The sequence below is a fragment of the Peromyscus eremicus genome, chromosome 2, assembly GCF_949786415.1.
Source record: "Peromyscus eremicus chromosome 2, PerEre_H2_v1, whole genome shotgun sequence".
NCBI lineage: Eukaryota > Metazoa > Chordata > Mammalia > Rodentia > Cricetidae > Peromyscus > Peromyscus eremicus.
The window spans coordinates 63,310,997-63,333,264 of NC_081417.1; the positions used below are offsets into that span (position 1 = coordinate 63,310,997).

The window sequence follows — 22,268 nt, forward strand, 5'->3', positions numbered from 1 at the left end:
ACATGTTAAGGGAAAAGGTTTTATTTTAGTTCATAGTTCAGAGTGTTCGATCCATGGCTGCTTGGCCTTGTGTGCTTGGACAGAGCATCATGCCCCAGAGGCAGGTATAGAGGGGGCTCTTCACTGGGTAAGAAGTAGAGAGCAAGGCAGGTCTGGGGATCAGTGTAGCCCTCCCATACCTGTTCCCAGCGGCCGATTTCCTACAAGGCCCCACTTCTAACATTTCTAGAACTCTTACAGCACACCCTAGGACGGGAACAAACATTCAGCATGTGGTCAGACCATCATGGATGGGAGAAGAAGGAGGACGAAGAAGAACATACAAGCTTAAAAGTTGATAAACTACAATTTTCAAAAAGTTAAAACAAACATGATTTTCACATGAAAGGACAGATAACTAGCCAGCAAGATGGCTCAGTGGGTAGAGGTGCTTTCCACCGAGCCGACAATTTAGTTCAACTCCAGAACCCACATACATATATAGTGGAAGGAGAGAACCAGCTCCTGCAAGTTGTTCTCTAACCTCCACGATTGTGACTCTCTCTCTCTCTCTCTCTCTCTCTCTCTCTCTCTCTCTCTCTCTCTCTCTCACACACACACACACACACACACACACACACATTAAATTAATTAATGTAAAAAAACAAATGTCGAAAGACACACTTACTACTTAGATTGAGGTAGGAAGACAACAAGGTCAAGGCATACCCCGAGCTACAGTGTGAGTTCAAGGTCAACCTGGATAACTTAGCAAGAAAAAAGAGAAGTAATAAAGTCTGGTGATATAACTCAGTGGAAGTGTTTGCCTAGCATGCAAGAGAGCCTAGTTTCAATCCTCATTGAAAAAGATGAAATTTTATTTAACTAATGAGAGAACCAGTAAGATGTTAAGATCAGCTAGAGTGAAAATTTAGGAACTAAATATTTATAAACTATTCAGTAAAGAAATGTTAAAAAGACAGAGGCAAGAAAGTTCAAGGCCAGCCTGGGCTACATAACAAGATACTAGCTCAAAAAAAATTAAGATTTCTGAACTAAATATAAAATGAGTAATGTGCTAAAGAACAGTATGCCACAGCCTTTGGAGTTATCTTTCACCTCAGGATAAAATACTTGTATCTCCACTGGATAAAAATCCACATGTTAACCTCTGCTCTAGAGATTAGAAAACTAACCCAGGATGTAAGCCAGAACTGTGCTAAAATATCACCCCGTAGTTTCTGATGATTTTTTTCTGACAGATTGTAGTCATCTATAGGTTTGTTTGCCAGAAGTGAGAGGAATATATTAAATGTGACCTCCCCTGTTCCACCTACCAAGTGCTGGGGTCCCAGATGGTTGCCACCCTGCCCATCCCCTGGCTCAAAGACAGGTTATTCTCATGTCCAGTCCTGCATTCCACACTGATGCTTGTCAGTGCGTGTAGGTAATGGTTATAAAACCATGCTTTTGAGCTTTCTGATGTAGGAGATACTTTGGCTTGGTTTGTTACAGGCTTCCTGGTGCATGCTGGGAGGCTCTAGCTACTGGTCTTATATATTTGTGGTGTTGAGGATCAAACCCAGGGCGTGATACATGCTATCTAGATAGGGGTTCTACCAAGCTTACCTGTTAGAATGCCATCCAGCTTTGCTACATGCTGTGCGTTGTCCAGGCTGAAGCACGTTGGAGGCTTGAACTTCAGGATGTTCCTCCCAGGGCAACCAGTGCTCAGGAAAATGTAGTTCTCCTTCGGCCTGTAAAACAAGACACTTTACAGTCTTCATTCTTTGTCCTGTAACTGTACCTGAAGGTAAGGTAAAAGTCTGACCAATTGGTCCCTGCCCAAGGTCCACTGTCCACTGTGCTGAGCCTGCCACTGTCTGTTTATGTAGCTCTGGTTGTCCTGGAACTTGTGTGAGACCAGGCCGGCCTCCAGCTCAGAGGAAGCTCTGCTTCCTGAGTGCTGGATTAAAGGTGAACACCATTCTTCAGTTCATGAGGTTTTACTAAGCTGCCCAGGCTGGCCTAGAACTCACCCGAGCTCTGAAACTGTCTTTATAATAAAGGTAAATGCAGTGAGGTCTAAAACCTAGTCATATGTGTAAGAGGTAGATTTTTTTTGGGGGGGGGTCAGAAATGGAGTTCCAAGTTTCTTAAACATGTGTCAGGATGAGATAGTGTCAGCATGGAAAATCCTCATTCCAGCCTCTTCATTTTCCTTGCAGAGAGCCCATGGAGTTGTAGTTGGTGCTGTTCTGCAATGTCTTTGTCTGAGAAGGAGAATGAAGATGGACAAAATGAACTCGGTAGGTGAACTCAGAAAACGGAATTAGGTCTGTACATCCTTACTGCTGCCTCAGAAAAGTGTGTGTGTGTATGTGTGTGTGTGTGTGTGTGTGTGTGTGTGCATGTGTGCTTTCACGTGTGTGCATGCACATGAATGTATATGACAGACTCAGCCAGCTTACCAACCAGAATAGCAGCCCACTAAGAAAATGACCAAGAAAGGAAATACATTTTGCAGAAGAAAATACATCATGCTTCTAAGCACATGGTCCCCAGTTTTGCTATTTGAGAATTCTAATTTAAGTAGTTGAAAGTTTTCATTTTTATAATGTCCCGGTATTTGGAAATTCACCAGGAAAGCTTGAATTTCTTTCCCTCTTCCCATGTTTATAACTGCTTTTTGCTAAAAAGAGAAGGACAGTGTAAAAAAAAATGCTGAGCCAATTAATACCCTCAGCAGTCTTTCTGTGAACAAAACAAATGGATCTGGCTGGTGCTAGGGAGGGCTCCAGTGTCTCATCATGGAGTCCTGGTGTAGAGCAGGGTGGTGATGGGCACAGGTGGGGGCACGGCAGCTGTCTTTCAGAATGGAGCTGCCTGACTTGTCAAAAGTAAAATAAAAACTTCTGACATGAGATTTTGAATTTTGAAAAATTTGAAAAAGCAAGGCAGAATGTCCTCCAAGAGTTAGGACTCCTTTTGCGAATGACATGATTTGCTGATTGAAGGCCACACTGTACCTTCTCTCCAGCCTAAATCCCAGCTCTGCTGTTTGCCCTTTCCTTTTGCACAAATCTCTTCGTTCTCTGTCCTCAGGGAAAAAGCATTTGCCAAGGACGTGCACGGCCGTGGGTTTAGTGTGCAGTGTCACAGACACAGGGACAAATGGGGCCGTAGTGTGGGTGCTCTTGTCACTGGCTTCTCCCAGTTGACTGTCTTTACTGCTTCTGTGGTCAGGTGATACTCCACTGTAGAGCTGCACCACAGTTTATCTGTTGGTCAGTTTAGAGGCATTTTATAACTTGTACTTTTTTGGCCATCATGAATAACTGTTATGCTACATATTTGTATACAGATGTTTATGTGACTACATAATTTCAGCTGTCATAGATCTTCACAGGTCACAGTTGTTTTTAGTGAGGAGGAGTGGAGGGCACAGGAAGGAAATTTACATCTTTTCCATCTAATATTGTTTTAGAACCTTCTACAGTGGAAGATGTATTTCATGTTACTTTGAGTAATTTTTTAAAAAACAAAAACAAGGAAATAAGTTGAAAGGGACATAAAATAAGAAAGGAAGAGAAAGGGGAGAGAAAGGAAGCTATGTGGAAGGAGGAAGACATGATAGTATGGCATGTGGACAAAGTTCATCAGAGGGCTGGAGACGCCTCAGAGGGTAAGAGCATCTGCTGCTCTTCGGAGGACCTGGGTTTGATTCCCAGCATCCACAGAGCACCTCACAGCCACCTGTAACTCCAGTCCCAGGGGATCCAGGACTGTCTCTGACCTCCAGGGGCACCGGGTGTGCACATGGTGCACAGACATACATGTAGGCAGGCACCTATACACACAAAATGAAATTTTTAAAAGAGTTAAACAGAGCCTTAGAATTAGAATCCAATCCAGTAGCGCATTTAAACACACACACACACACACACACACACACACACACACACAGAATGGACATTCAAACAAACACACACACACAGAATGGACATTTAAATAAACACACACACACAGAATGGACATTTAAATAAAAACAACACACACACACACAGAATGGACATTTAAATAAAAACAACACACACACACACAGAATGGACATTTAAATAAACACATACACACAGAATAGACATTTAAATAAACACACACACACAGAATGGACATTTAAATAAACACAGCACACACACACACACACACACACACACACAGAATGGACATTTAAACAAACACACACAGAATGGACATTTAAAAAACACACACACACACAGAATGGACATTTAAATAAACACAGCACACACACACACACACACAGAATGGACATTTAAACAAACACACACAGAATGGACATTTAAAAAACACACACACACACAGAATGGACATTTAAATAAACACAACACACAACACACACACACACAGAATGGACATTTAAACAAACACACAGAATGGACATTTAAATAAACACAACACATACACACACACACACACACACACACACAGAATGGACATTTAAACAAACATATACACACAGAATGGACATTTAGGTTACACAGCTCTGTGAGAACATTAAAGCTACTGAGTTGTGCATTTTGTGCTGTAATAGTGTTACCAGTCTTCTGAAGTTGCTAGAGCTCATGTCTGGAATTTTGTTTCTTTATCAGTCCTCTTAGAAATAGGTCTGATCATACTAAAGTAATTGTTTCTTTGAGACTTGATTCTGCTTTTCCTCATATTACTGTTTCTTTTTCTTTGGGATTTAAAAAGATGTGAGTTCTGGTGTCTTGGAATATTTTTCTAGGAAGTCATGGAGAGGTCTCCTTGATGAGGGAAGGCAGCTTCCATCACAGTTGTGCTTAGGTAAAAAGCAGAGAGTTCTATTAAAACGCAAAGAAAGAGGGGAAATCCTTTCAGATAACTACAGTGACTTAGGAATTTCTTGACCTCAGTAGCTGGAAAAGGTTCCTAAGTAAGTTTGAGTTTCAGATAAACAATGCAGAACTTTTAGTGTTAAATGTACCCATGTAGGTTGTAGGATTATTTGTAATCTCTGTTTTTTAATTGGTAAATCTGATAGCCCTACACAGAAGGGATTAAGTTTTAACTCTGTTAACAGTGAAATCACTTTGTTGGCATAATCTAGGTATTTTGTTTCTAAGGATGGCCTTTATTAGAAATTTCCAGGGAAGATTTTTGTGGCTGGACAGCCATGAAAATGATGTCCAGCAGTTTAGTCTAGTGGGACTGATTTTATCTTTACCACATTGATGAGATGTCACTGGTCCTACGTTCCAAATGAAGCGGGGACGCTGAGCTAAGTGTCCCTCTTGTCTTCTGTGGGAGTCACTATGAATAATGTCTGTCCACTTCTGCCTCAGAGAGGAGAGGGGAGAGACACAGCACTTGAGGGTAGGCCTCTGTTTCTAGCAAGTCCTGAATTACGCTCACCAGACCAGTTGATTTGTTTGTGTTTGTTTATTGATTTGTTTTTGAGACAGACTTTCATTATATTGCCGGGGCTGGCTTCAATTCCCAAGCTTCCTGCCTCAGCCTCCAAAGCGTTGGGAGAGCAGGTGTGCCACCATGCTGGACTCTAAACCAGGTTTCTATGGGACTATGCTTAATAAAACAGGATTTTTTTCTCTTACGACATTTTGATTTTCTTATCTTTTTATTTTTAATTTTTACTTGTTGTTCTGGGAATTGAGCCTAGGGCCTCTTGCTCCACCACGCTCCCAGCAGGACCGAGTCCTTTAACGGGTCTACACTGGCTTTCACTGAGCCCACAGAGAAGAACCAGTGAAGCTCTGAGGATGTGGGAACAGAGGCCCAGGAGGACTGTGAGAGCTCAGGGATGGCACTGCAAACTACTAAAGACTTCAGTGAGCTTCCTCTGCAGGCTCTTCTGGGCAGAGCTACACACCCTCTTCAGCCAGGCCAGGACATCCACCTGCTTACTGATTTTAGCTACCCAAGGTCAGCAAAGCTCCAGCATTAGCTGAGGGTCTTCTCAGCCCAGCTGCTCTGTGGCCATGTAAATCCTCCCACAGGGAGAAGGTCATCACCCTCCGCTTCAGAGTCTGCACAGAAATCTGACCTCAGTTTGACAGAACATGTTTGTAAGCATATTTTCATGTGTGTGTTTGTTCATTAGACAAATCTTCATTAAATCAAGGGCATTCGAGCTGAACTAAGCAGCGGGATGCTAAGATTTAAAGAAAAGAAAAAAGGAAGTGCCCAAGCACGGTGGTTCAGGACTGCAGTTCCATCCCCAATGGTGCTGGAGCAGGGGGATGGCCTGTTGCAGGCCAGTCTGGACTAGTGACACCCTGCCTAAAAAAAATAAAACTAATTAAAACAAAAACAAAAAAATAAATAGCAACAAATACTATATTCTTCATATTTTAAAGGAGGAGTATGAAATTGTGCACATTTAATGTGTACACGTTACTCTAAAATACATATGTGCACTTTGGAATAAGTAAGTCATGCTAATTAACCTGCATTACCGTGCATAGTCATGTTTGTTTGTTTGTTTGTTTGTTTGTTTGTTTGTTTGTTTTGTGAGAGCACTAAAAATCTACTCTCAACATTTTTTAAGGATGCAATGTATTATCAACTACAGCCATCATATTTGAGCAATGGCTCTCTTGAACTTATTCCTCATATCTGAAAATTTGTACCCTTTAACTGGCACTTCCCAAAACTTCCCCCATTGCTGCCTCAGACTTAGTAACCAGAATACTGTTCAACTGTTTTAAAAAAAGGAAATCTTGTCATTTATGACAACATGTATGATCCTGAAGAACATTATGTAACTGAAATAAACCATGCAAAGAAAATTAAATACTACATGATATTATTGGTATATATGCAACCTAAAAGAAAAGTGGATTTCGGCTGGCCATGGAGGCACAGCACCAGGAAAGCACTTGAAAGGCCGAGGCAGGAGGATCTCATGTTTGAGGCCAGCATGAGCTACACAGTGAGACTCTGGATCTTATTATCTTTATTTTAAGGACCTGTTTAGTGAAGAAAGGCTGTTTTCGGACTGATAGGTAAGTGGCTGTAGCCCACTGGACACACAACTGCTGTGTAATGGAATGAAATTGTCATGAAAGAGCAAATTCATGTACTGCATCTTCTTTAGAGCCATAGATTCGGGTCTTTCTTCAATGACTCTGCTGTGCCACTTGGCTACCTGCCATTATTAAATATGTAGAGCACCATCTGGTGGCTGTACTCCATATGTCTCACAGTTTGAAGAGATTATAAATGTTCTCGTGTGCCCAAGACTGTAAGTCACATAGCTACTAACTAAATCAGCTCCTAACGATCCTGTTTTTATATTGTGATTGACTACCATAAATCAGAATTATTTGAAATCGAAGAAATTCCAGTATTCCTTATACAAGTAGATACCCTTCCTAGCAGCTTTTATTTAGACAGGAGAGAAAAGGACATTTCCGTTACAGGGACTGTGTAAGTAACGGTTGAAATCACCTCTCCCTACTTATGTAGCACTGCATCTAGAAGCCCTTCCTCAGTTTCCCTTCCTAGTACCTGGGCTGAATGTAGAGAGCTAGAAGGAGAGGAAGATTCTATTAATCTAGCCAGAGACTTGTACTCTTGACCATCACTTCATTTTTACCTAGAAAATATCGTTTGTATTCATTTCCCATTTTGAGCAAGCAAATATTCACTCATAATTTCCTGAGCCAGATGCCTAACCAGCCAACCACCACATTTTCCTCTCTTCTGGATCATTCTTCCTCTTCATTACTCACTTTCCAGCATACCATCTTTTTCAAGCTCCATCTCTCCAAACCCATTTTTCAATATTAGATCCCACCTTTATCCTTGTCAGACTTCTACTCTCTGTTTGACCAGCCTAGTATCATCTGAGAAGGTAATCTTTTTTTGTTTTGTTTTGTTTTTGTTTTTGTTTTATTTTTATTTTGCAATACAATTCAGTTCTACATATCAGCCACGGATTCCCTTGTTCTCCCCCCTCCGGCCCCCCTCACCTTCCCCCCAGCCCACCCCTCATTCCCACTTCCTCCATGGCAAAGCCTCCCCCGCGGACTGAGATCAACCTGGTAGACTCAGTCCAGGCAGGTCCAGTCCCCTCCTCCCAGGCCGAGCCAATGAGTTGGCTGTAATCTTAACTGAAGCGTTGTCCAGGTAGATTGGCCTGTGGGCACGCTTGTGAGGGACTGGGTGTTAACCGGTATGAGAGGGCCCAGCCCACTGTGGCCCTGGCGGTATAAGGAAGCTAGCTGGGTCCATGAGCGTGAGCGGGCCAGCAAGCACCACCCCTCACGGCTCCTGCTCACTCCCTTTGCTGTGAGCGAGTTCTGTAGTCAGGGTAATGCTGTGTGGAAAGGCAAGCACTTCTGTTTCCGCTTGAGTTCTTACCCTGACCTCCCTCAGTGATGGCCATGGCTGGGAACAGGAGCCAAATAAACACTTTCCTCCTCTGAGCTGCTTTTGGTTTTATCACAGCAACAGATATGAGACTAGAACCACCTTGTCTGGATTAATTTCTAATCTTCTGTATCTTTAACCCTAAAATTTGAGATTGGATTACATCAGTATTGTATAAAAACTGGACTTTTTCATCCTTGTCGTTTGAGTGCAAACCGAGTATATCCTTAAACAGAGACTTCTATTATTGCCTCTACTTTCCTGCAGAGTGAGTGAGGATTCCTCTCACTAGACAGGGCTAGCCCAGCCACCGTAGATCACTGAGGATTCAGAACCTACTTTAGGGGCTCAGGAGATGGCTCAGTAGGTGACAAGCTAGCTGTTCAAGTATACGAGGACCTGAGTTCGGAGCTCTCCTATCATATCTGGAGGAGGCAGAGACAAGAAACTCCTGAAGCTTGAGGCCAACCAGTCTGATGGGGGGGGCAGTTAACAAAAGGTCCTTCTCAAATGAAGTGGGAGGTTGGTGCACAGGCAGGTGCTGACAGGTGTGCATCCACACTCATACATAAGAACACAGGCATGTGCACAGACACAGTGCACACAGAGAGGTTTTAAGATTTATTTCTATTTTTATGGGTATGAGTGTTTGCCATGTATGTGCATGTCTGTGCTCCATGTGCACACCTGGAGCCCATAAAGGCCAGAGGAAGGCGCTGGATCCCCTGGAACTAGAGTTGCTAACAGCTGTAAGCAGCCATATGGGTGCTTAGAACTGAACTCAGGTCCTCTGCAGGAGCAGCAAGAGCTCCTAACCACTGAGCAATCTCTATAGCCCCCAATTTTTTAACCTGCTTTAGAGAGTGGAGAAATATCTCAGTGGTTAAGGCTGTATGTCATTCTTGTAGAGGACCCGAGTTCTGTTCCCATCACCCCTGTTAGGTGGTTCACAACTGCCTGTAACTCCAGCTGTAGGAATCTGACACCCTCTTCTTGATTCTGTGGGCACCTGCACTCACACATCCACAGCCCCCATACCCCTGCATACACACACACACACACACACACACACACACACACACACACATATATAATTTTAAAAACAAATAAAATCTGCTCTAGGTATGGACAACTATATCAGTATTCATGAAATACCCTTTATCATAAAATCGTGAAGAAACATAGTATTTAATGTGTACTTTGATCAGTCTGGAAACAGGCCTTAGACACACCCTCACATTTAACCTTCACATTAGCATGTAAGGTAGGTTTTAGCTACCCCACTTTTTTTTAATAAGTATTTTTATTTTATAATTAATTTAATTTCTTTTTGTTTTGTTTTGTTTTTTGTTTTTTGTTTTTTGTTTTTTGTTTTTCAAGACAGGGTTTCTCTGTGTAGCTTTGCGCCTTTCCTGGAACTCACTTTAGAGACCAGGCTGGCCTCGAACTCACAGAGATCCGCCTGGCTCTGCCTCCAGAGTGCAGGGATTAAAGGCGTGCGCCACCACCACTCAGCTGTTAAAGGCTAGGCTCCAATAATTAATTTAATTTTACATATCAGTCACAGATTCTCCTGTCCTCCCTCCTCCCACTCCCCAGCCTTCCCTCCAAATCCACCCCCTATTCCCACCTCCTCCAAGGCAAAGTCTTCTCTGGGGAGTCACCAGAGCCTGGTAGATTCAGTTGAGGCAGGTCCAGTTCCCTCCTCCCTACATCAAGGCTGAGCAAAATGTCTCATCACAGGCCCTAGGTTCCAGAAAGCCAGCTCATGTACCAAGGACAGGTCCCAATCCCACTGCCTGGGGGCCTCCTAAACAGTTCAAGCTAATCAACTGTCTCACTTATCCAGAGGGCCTGGTCCAGTACCATGGGGGCTCCTCAGCTATTGGTTCAGAGTTCATGTGTTTCGCTAGTTTGGCTATTTGTCCCTGTGCTAGCTACCCCACTTTTTGTGTGGTTTCGGGTTTTGTTTTTTTTGAGGGAGCCTCCCTGTGTATCCCAGGCCAATCTTGAATTCTCTGTCCTGCAGTGGCCTCTCACCAGGCTGGGCTGTCTCATCTTACATGAGAAGGAGCCGAAGCCCCGAGATGGAAAGTGACTTGTCCTAAGTCACTCACAGCCCAGTCAAAGCTCCAGCTGCAATTGCTGCTGTTTTCTGAGCATATTTTATGAGCTGAGAGCTATTTTCAAGTGCATTACATGCCCTAGCTCATCAACCTCACAGTAACTTTATGAGTAGGTATTCCTACCATTTCCATTTTACAGAGGAAGAAAATGAGTCTCAAAGAGGTTAAATGACTTCTTCAAGGCTCCACAGCTGGTGAGTGGAGGATTGGGATTTGAACCCTAGCAGCCTGATCCATTTGTCCATATTCTTAACTACTTTGGAAGCCTGCTGTGTTTTAAAGTTTTCAGTGCTACTGGAACACCACGTGGCCTTCTAGTCCGATGATTTCACTAGCACAGGCCAGCTTTTAGCACAGATCTTGTGAAGCCATGTCATCGCTGGATAGGCTGCAAATCCAGCCTTCAGCTGCAATGGAAAATATTTTCCACATTCACCACACACCAGAGCTAGATGTTTGTCCCTTTCCCCAAGTTTAAGAAACCCCCGTGTTTGTTTCTGTTTTTAAGTTTTAATTATTTATTAGTTCTTTTCCCCTTGTATTGAAAATAGATTGTTTTTCTCACATAATATATCCTGATTACAATTCCCCCTCTCTCTACTCCTCCAAGTTCCTCCCCTCCTCTCCTCCCATCCACATCTGCTCCCTTTCTGTCTTTTATTAGAAAACAAACAGCTGGGCAGTGGTGGTGCACGCCTTTAATCTCAGCACTTGGGAAGCAGAGGCAGGAGGATCTCTGTGAGTTCAAGGCCAACCTCGGCTACAGAGTGAGTTTCACGACAGGCTCCAAAGCTACACAGAGAAACCCTGTCTTGAAAAACAAAAAACCAAAAAAAAAAAAAAAAAAAACCAACAAAAACAAAAACCTGAATCTACCAGGCTGAGCTGAATCCCCAGGGGAAATCCTTGCCTTGGAGGAGGTGGGAATGGGGGGGTGGATTAGGGATGGGGGGGAGGACAGGAAAATCCGTGGCTGATATGTAAAATTAAATTAATTATAAAATTAAAAGAAAAAAGAGGAAGAAAGAAAAAGAAAATGAACAGGCTTCTAAGGGATAATAATAAAATACATAAAAATAAAATGTAATAAGGTAAAACAAAAACTATCACAGAGTTGTACAAGACAAACAGAAGGAAAGGAACCCAAGAGAAGGCCCAAGAATCAGAGCCCCACTCATTCACACACTCAGGAATCCCATTAAAAAAAAAACACACTAAACTGGAAACAGTAATATTATATGCAGGCCCATGCCGGCCCTGTGCTTGCTGCCTCAGTCTCGGAGTTCATGTGAGCTTTGATCTTGTTGATTCAGAGGGCCCTGTTTTCCTGGTGTCTCCATCCCCTCCAGCACTCACATTCTTTCTGCTTCCTCTTCCATGGGTTCCCATAGCCTTGAGGGGAGGGATTTGATGGAGACATTTCCTTTAGGGCTGAATGTTCAACAGTCTCTCACTCTCTACATAATGTCTGGCTGCAGGTCTCTGTATTTGTTCCCATCTGCTTCAGGAAGAAGCTTCTCTGATGATGGCTGAACAAGGCACCCAGCTGTGAGTACAGCAGAATGTCATGAGGAGTCACTTTATTGCTGTTTGTTTGTTTGTTTTAGACCAGCAATATTTGGTTTTACCTTAGGCTCCTGGGTGGTCTAGTCTCTGATTCCTGGTCACCCAAGCAGTGTCAGGTATAGATTGGAGTGGGCCTTAAGTCAAGTCAGATATTGATTGGTGACTATCACAGGCTTTGTGCCACCATTGTCCTAGCATATTTTGTAGACAAGACCCATTGTAGATCGGAGGGTTTATGGCAGGCTTAGTGTTTATATTTGTGTCTTAGTTACGGTTTCTATTGCTGTGAAGAGACACCATGACCACAGCAACTCTTATAAAGGAAAATATTTAGTTAAGGTGCCGGCTTTTAGTTCAGAGGTTCAGTCCATTGTTGTCATGGCAGGGAGCATGATGGCACACAGGCAGACATGGTGCTGGAGAAGGAGCTGAGAGTCCTACATCTTGCAGGCATCAAGAAGTGGTATGTCTCACTGGGTGATATCTTGAGCATATATAAGACATCAAAGTCCATCCCCACAGTGGCACACTTCCTCCAACAAGGCCACACCTACTCCAACAAAGCCACACCTTCTAATAGTGCTACTCCCTATGAGCTTATGGGGGCCAATTACATTCAAACACAGTTTGGTAGAAGGCAGAGTGTCTTCCTGTACCAAAGACTCTAGAACACAGGAATGAAGGCTCTAGGCAGGCACCTGCTTGACTTCTCCATGTTCAATGAGTTGTGTTGATGTTGTCTTCAGCAATGGGGGGCTTGCCGTAAGTTTGTGAAGAGGAACCTATAGTCTTTGCAACATCCTGGGTTGTTTGGGGGAGTCCTTTGGGACCCCTTTGGCCAACAACTCAATTAGCTATAACCCAGTCTTGGTACTGGAAACTTCATTTGGTGGCAAGTGATGACCAGTTGGGACTCTGTCTCCCCCTTATTTGGCAACTTCATTTAGATCACTTTCATATATATGTGTGTGTGTGTGTGTGTGTGTGTGTGTGTGTGTGTGTGTGTGTATTAGAATGTTTCTACTATATTAGGTTTCCATACTGCTCTTCAAATGAACCTTAATTTTAGGTCTCTCTCCCCTTACTTCATCTTCCTCTCTCCTTTTCCTCCCCATTTGGTCCTCTGATTCCAGCCCTTCCCCAATTCATCCATAACCATCTATTCTATTTCCCTTTCCTAATGAGATCTATCTGTCCCCCTAGCCCCTTACTTTATCCGTAATCTCTGTGGTTCTAGGGATTATAGTTTAATTGTCATTGACTTAACAGCTAATATTCACACATTAGCAAATACATATCACAATTCGCTTTCTGAGTCTGTGATACCTCACTTGGGATGCTTTTTCCTAGTTCCATCTATTTACCTGCAAATTTTATAATGTCATTTTAATGGCTGAGTAATTCTTCTGCTGAGGGACATCTAGGTTGTTTCTAATTTCTGGCTATTATGAATAAAGTCACAATGAACATGACTGAGCAAGTGTCTCTGTGGTAGGATGAAGCATGTAGGGTATATGCTCGAGTGGTATAGCTAGATCTTGGGGTATATCAATTTTCATATTCCCGAGGAACCACCACACTGATTTCCATAGTGGCAGTACAAGTTTGCACTTTCACCAGCAATGAATGGGTTCCTTTACTCCGTATCCTCACCAGCATGGGCTGTCACTTATATTATTGATCTTAGCCATTTTGATGGGTGTAAGATGAAATCTCAAAGTAGTTTTGTTTTTTTTAATAATTTTTTTATTAAGAGATTTTCTATTCATTTTACATATCAACCACAGATTCCCCTGTCCTCCTTCCTCCCGCCCCTCAGCCTTCCCCCTCAACCCACCCCAATCCCACCACCTCCAAGGCAAGGTCTATTGCCATAGTGGCTAAGGTTGTTGAACATCTCTTCAAATGCTTCTTAGCCATTTGAGTTTTCTCTTTTGAGAATTCACTGTTTAGATCTGTACTCCATTTTTAAATTAGGTTATTGTTTTCTTGATATCTAATTTTTGAGGTTTTTTATATAAAATTCTGATATTAGCTCTCTGTCATATGTGTAGTTGGTAAAAGTATTTTCCCATTCTGTCCAAATGATGGTACCCTTTGCCATTGCAAAGCTTCTCAGTTTCATGAGGTCCCACTTATTAATTGATCTTAGTGCCTATAGTATCCATGTTCTTTTCTAAAAGTCTTTTCCTGTGGCCGTGCGTTCAAGACTATCCCCCACTTTCTCTTCTTTCAGGTTCAGTGTATCTGGTTTTATGTTGAGGTCTTTGATCCATTTGGAGTTGAGTTTTGTGTAGCATAACTGCACAAATATGTATAAGGGTGATAAGTATGAATCTATTTGGATTCTTCTACATGCAGCCATCCAGTTTGACATTTGTTGAAGGTGCTGTCTTTTATCAAAAATTAGGTGTTCATAGGTGTGTAGATTTATGTCTGGGTTTTCAATTCGATTCCATGATCAATGTGTCTGGTTTTTTGTGCCAATACCATACTGTTTTTATTGTTATAGCTCTGTAATACAATTTGAGGCCAGAGATGGTGATACTTCCAACAGTCTATTGTTATTATTATTATTATTTAAGATTGTTTTAGCTATCCTGGTTTTTTTTTTGTGTTTCCATATGAAGCTGAAAATTGTCCTTTCAAGATCTGTGAAGACTTGTGTTGGATTTTGATGGGGATTTCTTTGAATCTGTAGAGTGCTTTTGGTAGGATGGCCATTTTTACTATATTAATCCCACCAATCCATGAGCATGAGAGGTCTTTCCATCTTCTGATATCCTCTTCAATTTCTTTCTTCAATGACTTGAAGTTTTTATCTTACAAGTCTTTCACTTGCTTGGTTACAGTTACACCCAAAATATTTTGTATTATTTGAGGCTGTTGTGAAAGGTGTTGCTTCCCTGATTTCTTTCTCAGTCCATTTGTCATTTGAATATTTGTTTTATGAATTAATTTTGTATCCATCTGCTTTGCTGATAGTGTTTATCAACTGTAGGAGTTTCCCAGTGAAAATTTTAGGGTCACTTATTTATATTACCATATCATCTGCAAATAAAGATACTTTGGCTTCTCCTTTCCAATTTTTATCCCCTCGATCTTAACTTTTAGTTGTCTTATTGCTCTAGCTAAGACTCAAGTACTATATTGAATAGTTATGGAGAGAGTGAACAGTCTTGTCTTATTCCTGATTTTAGTGGCATTGCTTTGAGTTTCTCTCCATTGTTTTTAAGTAGTCTCTGGGTTTGCTGTAAACTGCCTTTATTATGTTGAGGTATGTCCCTAGTATCCCTAATCTCTCCAGGACTTTTATTATGAAGGGGTATTGGATTTTGCCAAAGATGTTTTCTATATCTAATGAGACAATTATATGGTTTTTGTCTTTCAGTTTGTTTATATGGTGGATTACATTTATCGATTTACCTATGTTGGACCATCCCTGCATCTCTGGGATGAAGCCTACTTGATCATGGTGGATGATCTTTTTGATGTGTTCTTGGATTCAGTTTGTAAGCATTTTTGCATGTATGTTCATGAGGGAATTTTGGTCTGCAATTCTCTCTGTTGGGTTCTATGTGGTTTGGGTATCAGGGTAACTATGGCGTCATAAAAATGAATTGGGCAATGTTACTTCTGTTTCTATTTTGTGGAATAATTTGAGGAATATTGATTGACTCAACTCTTCTTTGAAAGTTTAGTAGAATTCTGCACTAAGCCTATTTGACCCTAGGCTTTTTCAGTTGGGAATTTTTTTTTTTTAGATTTTCTTAGTTTTTTATTACACTCATAAGGCAACATACCCAGAGATACACAGTATGAAATTATACAGCTAGTTGGAGGTAGAATTGGAATCTTAAATTTGTCTAAGACCAGAACCAGAGCTTTCAACTTGATGTGTAAAGGGAAAGTGATGCATTATGGGAAAGCAGGCAAAACAGTGCAAAGATTCATTTAGACGCTACTAGAAAACTGTGAAATCCTTTGCAGACTAGTATGCTAATAACAAAGGGAATATGATTCTTATAGGTGTTAAGAGTCAGTGTGACAGGGAAATAATGAAACTATAGGTACAATATATTAATGGCTTCAGGAATAAGAACAGGGGTTGCATTTTGCATGGGAGGATCAGGAAACTGTGAGAAAGAGAGAACTGTTTACTAGGCTGGGTTTTCTTTTGATTCAAACTGTATTCATTAGTTTTTTTGTCCGCCTGACACAAGCTGGAAAGAGGAAATGTAGCTGGAGAGTTTTTTCTCCAGATCCCACCAAACCCCGGCAGTCCAACAGCCCACTTATAAAATAAACACACAGACACTTATATTATTTAAACTGTTTGGCCTAATGGCTCAGGCTTCTAGCTATCTAGTTCTTATATCTTAAATTAATCCATTTCTATAAATCTATACCTTGCCACATGGCTCGTGGCTTACCAGAGTCTTCACATGCTGCTTGTCATGGCGGCGTGTTTCCTCCCACCTTCCTGTTCTCTCAGTTCTCCTCTCTGTTAGTCCTGCCTATACTTCCTGCCTGGCCACTGGCCAATCAGTGTTTTATTTATTGACCAATCAGAGCATTTGACATACAGACCATCCCACAACAAGGAATTCTCAATTGGGAAATTCCTCTCTTAGATTGAGCTATAGGCATGTTTTTGGGGCACTTGCTTTCTTGATGAATGATTGGTACGGGAAGGCACAGCCCATTTTGCGTGGTGATACACCTGAGCCTCCAGTCCTGCAATGTAGAAGAACACAAGCTGAGTAAACACAAGGAGCAAGCCAGTAAGCAGCGCTCCTCCAAGGTCTTTGCTTCACTTTCTTTGGATGCCACCTGGAGTACTTGCTGAGACAGAACCTCAGCTGTCCAGAGGTAATTTAATTCACAAATGACCATTATTCTTCTCTTTGCCATCTCACTTCCCCTTGCTATAACTGTTTTAGATCACCTCCCTCCCATTAGACAACAGATGCTTCATTACTTATGTCAATGTTCATGTCTTGGTTTGGTCTCGGCTGCTGGGATAAAACACTCATGAAAACCAGCTTGGGAGGAAGAGTTTATTTGGCTGACAAGTCTGGGTCATAGTTCATCATACAGGGAATTCAAGGCAGGAGCAGAAGCGTGAACCCAAAGAAAGTGAAGCAAAGACCTTGGAGGAGTGCTGCTTACTGGCTTGCTCCTTGTGCTTACTCAGTTGGGAAACTTTTTTTTTTTTTAAATTTTTATTTTGCAATACAATTCAGTTCTACATATCAGCCACAGATTCCCTTGTTCTCCCCCCTCCCCTCCCTCACCTTCCCCCCAGCCCGCCCCCCATTCCAATCTCCTCCAGGGCAAAGCCTTCCCCACAGACAGAGATCAACCTGGTGGACTCAGTCCAGGTAGGTCCAGTCCCCTCCTCCCAGGCCGAGCCAAGGGACCCTGCATAGGCCCCAGGTTTCAAACAGCCGACTCATGCAGTGAGCACAGGACCCGGTGCCACTGCCTGGATGCCTCCCAAACAGATCAGGCCAATCAACTGTCTCACCCACTCAGAGGGCCTGATCCAGTTGGTGACCCCTCAGCCATTGGTTCATATTTCATGTGTTTCCGTTTGTTTGGCTATTTGTCTCTGTGCTTTATCCGACCTTGGTCTCAACAATTCTCGCTCATATAAACCCTCCTCATTCTCGTTAATTGGACTCCCAGAGATCCACCTGGGGCCTAGTCATGGATCTCTGCATCTAGATCCCTCAGTAGTTGGATGAGGTTTCTAGCACGACAATTAGGGTGTTTGGCCATCCCATCACTAGAGTAGGTCAGTTCGGACTGTCTCTCGACTATTGCCAGCAGTCTGTTGTGGGGGTATCTTTGTGGATTTCTGTGGGCCTCTCTAGCACTTTGTTTCTTCCTATTCTCATGTGGTCTTCATTTACCATGGTCTCCTATTCCCTGTTCTCCCTCTCTGTTGTTGATCCAGCTGGGATCTCCCACTCACCCAAGCTCTCTTTCCCTCGACCCTCGCCCTTCACTACCCCCACTCATGTCCAGGCTGTTCATGTAGATCTCATTCCATTTCTCTGTCATTGGGCGATCCCTGTGTCTTTCTTGGGGTCCTGTTTTTCAGGTAGCCTGCCTGGTGATGTGAGTAGCAGTCCAGTCATTCTTGTTCCACATCTTTTAATGACTACTTCTATTTCACTAAGGCTTATAGGTCTGTTTAAATTGCTTATCTGATCTTGATTTAACTTTGGTAAGTGATATGTATCAAGAAAATTATCCATTTCTTTTATATTTTCCGATGTGGTGGAGTACAGATTTTTAAAGTGTGCCTTTATAATTCTCTGGATTTTGTCAGTGTTGGTTGTTATGTCCACCTGTTCATTCTAATTTTCTTATTTGATATTCTCTCTCTGCCTTTTAGTTAATTTGGATAAAGGTTTGTTAATCTTACTGATTTTCTCATAAAACCAATTCTTTGTTTCATTGATTCTTTGTATTGTTTTTGTTTCTAATTTATTGATTTCAGCCCTGAGTTTTATGTTTGTCCCTTTTATTTGTACAGCAGAACTTCTTCATTAGAACATTTTCTAGACTCTTCTTACCTAAGCTGATTTCCAGTCTTTTCTAATTCTAATCTCCCATGCATAGACCACATCCTGTCATTCTTGTTTCATGTAGGAATAACCAAATGGGAGTAATCTTTGAATTAACAATAGGGAACACTTAGTTCTTTTAGTTTTTTCTTATATTATTTACAAGTTCTAGAGGAGTTTGAATTAATCTTTATTTGCTTTTTGGAGGAGAGAGGGTTTGGGATAGGTCTCCCAGACTGGTCTCAAACTTATGTTCTCCTTGCCTCAACCTGCCAAGTGTTGGGATTATAGGCATGCACGTGGCCCCAAAGGAGTACTTGAGAAAGCCTGTCAAACTTTTGCTAAGTTAAAAAAGAGTAAAATAAAATCTAATAAGAAATATGAAATTCAGCAAAAATATTAAAACTTCATCAAATGTAAAATGATAAAAATAAATGGCTATGCTGGTAGATGGGATATGGTTGGATGAATAAATGACAAGTATAATGGGAAAGATGGATTTTAGACACCACTACCAAATAAACTATGGACATAGCCTGTGCAGTGAGTAGATAATCTTAGCAGTACTGCCTGTGTTCTACCTCAGTCAGGTAGCTGTTAGAACCCACAAGAAGGTTCTAACATGAAGAACTCAGGCCATGACTGAAGGAGCTCTGAACCCTGAATGTGACTGCATTATCTGGGTCATACATGTTCTACCACCTTGGAAAACCTAGACTACAGTGGTTAGCAGAAGCTCTTGCAAATAAGCCACTAGCCAGTCAAAACAAGGTATGAGAAAACATCATTTCAGCCCTCTTCCTCTGAGTCTACAGCTTCTCCATCTTTATTCAGCTTGTAATACTCCTAGGAATCAATAATTATGGTCATCACAAAATGAATGTAATAAATACGTGACTCCCCTAGAACAAACTATAATCTGTATAGCTGGCTATACACCCAGCCTTGTTTGGGCATCTTTGGTAAGATCACACACACATACACACACACACACACACACACACACACACACACACACACACTTACTTCTGGGTTAAGGTCATGGAAAATATATAGTTTAAAGTTATACATTACATTGAAAAGCTGAATGCATTGGAAATCCAAGGTTTGTTACATTGTTCTCCTAAAGGAGGTTAAACGTAAGCTGAATACACAGTAGGACAGCAGATTGAATGCATAGTCTTAAATAATATAAAGATGTATTATTATCTTGATTACAAGGTCTAGAAAAAGTTTCCTCTACACACATATACACACAGTATAGATAGATAGATAGATAGATAGATAGATAGATAGATAGATAGATAGATAGATAGATAGATGATGGATGGATAGACAGATAATTGCAGACATTTTCCCTCCAGTAATACTTGTGCATCCTACTTCATCTATTCTCTACACCCCCAAACCCTATATGCTTACGTGTATCTCTGCACTTGGATATTTGTTTTTCTCACTAGGATTAGGAGTCTGAAGATGGCCAGGGAGGATACTTGCTTCATCTGACAACACTAAGACATAAAGAGGGCCTCCTTACCCCTGCCAAAAATTCAAATGCTGTTGAGTCAAGGAAGAATTAAAGACTGAAGGAATGCTTCCGTAGGACATAAGTCTCTAGTGGGTAGATAGCAATAGCTATACATACCCTTTACACACATGGGTTCCAAATCCATAGGTTCAACCATGACTGAAAATATTTGAAACAAAAATTGCATCTGTACTAAATATTTATGGAATTTTTTTTGTCATGATTCCTTAAATACTATAGTTTAATGGGTATTTAAATGGCATTTAAATTCATTTGAGTATTATGTTTAGTTTAGAGAAGATGTGAAATTTGAAGGAGGGTTACATGGACTACATGAAAACACTATGTTACGTTCTCTAAGATTTTCATGAATTCGGTATCCATGGAGACCTGAAACCAAACCCCACAAATACAGAGGGACAGCTCTGTGTGTGTGTGTGTGTGTGTGTGTGTGTGTGTGTGTGTGTGTACTCATCTTAACAGATTCACCATTTATTATAGTTTGTAACACATCCAGTTTTCATATGACGGTTTTGCCAGGTGCTGCAGTTAGCAGACTCACTCTTACACAAAGTCCTTTAAAGCTGGGACTCTGTCTGACTCAGCTTCCCCACCCCCATAATCCCCACCCCCCACCCCACCCCCGCTGGAGCGTTCTAGCTTCTGAACAATGGAGGCTCAGTGGCGATCATTCATTTAAACTGACTGGACAATTGTGTTGGAAAGAACTTCTGTTTTTCTTCTTCTCTCATAACACAGTCAACACAGAAGATTTCTGTGATGCTAAATGATATGGGGCTTTCACCTCAGCAGCAGGGAGGCCATCGCAGAGCAGCAGACACCAGCTCAGAGTCTGCAACTGCACTTAGTTCTTAGTAATGGGCCCCACAACTGAAGGCTCAGCTCGGCTGTCCCCACTTAAAGGCAACCATGAGTCCAGGCCTCTGGGACTTCTGATAATTTACAAATTGTTTTTGTTTGTTTGTTTGTTTTTTTTTAATGAGCACCACCCCCAATACACACACAGATTTGATTACTTAGAACATCACAACTCATGGAAACATCATGCTTACATTTAATGCTTAATATAAAGAATATTTTAGAGTATACAAATAAAGCCAAATGAAGACATATATACATATGTGTGTGTGTGTGTGTGTGTGTGTGTGTGTGTGTGTGTGTGTGTGTATACACACATGCACCACCTCACCACTGCCTGGCTTTAGATAGATAGATAGATAGATAGATAGATAGATAGATAGATAGATAGATAGATAGATATAGATAGATATATAGATATAAAGATAAAGATCTAGAAGGACCATGAGAACAAGAGCACCAGCCCGAGGAGTTGAGGTTTACCACCTTCCTAACCAATGGATGAGCCCTTGTTCACCTCTCTTCTGGCCTCTACACCTTCCACAAGCTCTGAGTCCAGTTCCATAGGATATTATGGAAACTTACTACATGTGCATGATTACTAATCAACTGGATGGAGAACCCAAGGCCTGTCTAGACTTCTCAGCCTCTCTGTGCAGGATTCCTGCCTCCAGTATCTGGGGAAGGACCACTCCAGAATAAAGAAGGTCTTATTACTTACCACCAGATAAGAGAGTCAGGGAATTTCTTTATGGTACACAATAAGATCAAAAGGTAGGAGATGGTTAGAGTTTCATGACCCATATTAGAAAGGAGAAATGCTAAGACTGTGGCCTGTCTCAGGGAGGGAGTTAGGAGCCAAGAGCCATAGGTAAAAACCCAGACCCCAACACATTATAGTCTTAGAGCTACTATAGGTGAAAAGCCTCAGTCACCCTAAGACAAGGTGTGGAACTGACCAGATTCCTACCATGAGCAGTAATGTTTGCCGAACATAGTCTCAGCAGCACTTTTGAAGTATTAATGTATGGATCCCTCTAGAGGTGCATGTTTGGTTGTCTCTAGAAAGCTACTTTTCTTGCTATCTTTTTTTTTTTTTTTTGGAGTTAGGATTTCATGTAGCCCAGGTTGGCCTCAGATTCAACATGTAGCCGAGCATGACTGTGAACTTCCAATCCC

At 41.7% G+C, this 22,268-nt stretch overlaps 1 protein-coding gene across 5 annotated transcripts in view; it reads left to right on the forward strand.

Annotated features, from left to right (window-relative positions):
• Positions 1 to 22,268, forward strand: part of LOC131903558 (phospholipid-transporting ATPase FetA) — a 106,338-nt gene that overhangs the window by 21,013 nt on the left and 63,057 nt on the right. Inside the window, exons 3-4 of one of the 5 annotated variants that reach the window (XM_059254197.1) lie at positions 1,655 to 1,792; positions 2,208 to 2,288. In XM_059254197.1, the coding sequence (XP_059110180.1) occupies positions 2,243 to 2,288 (46 nt within the window). In that variant the 5' untranslated portion in view covers positions 1,655 to 1,792; positions 2,208 to 2,242. Of the gene's footprint in view, positions 1 to 1,654; positions 1,793 to 2,207; positions 2,289 to 12,015; positions 12,087 to 15,495; positions 15,633 to 22,268 lie in introns of those variants that run through there. The other 4 variants (XM_059254199.1, XM_059254198.1, XM_059254196.1 and 1 more) reach the window with 4 other exon arrangements.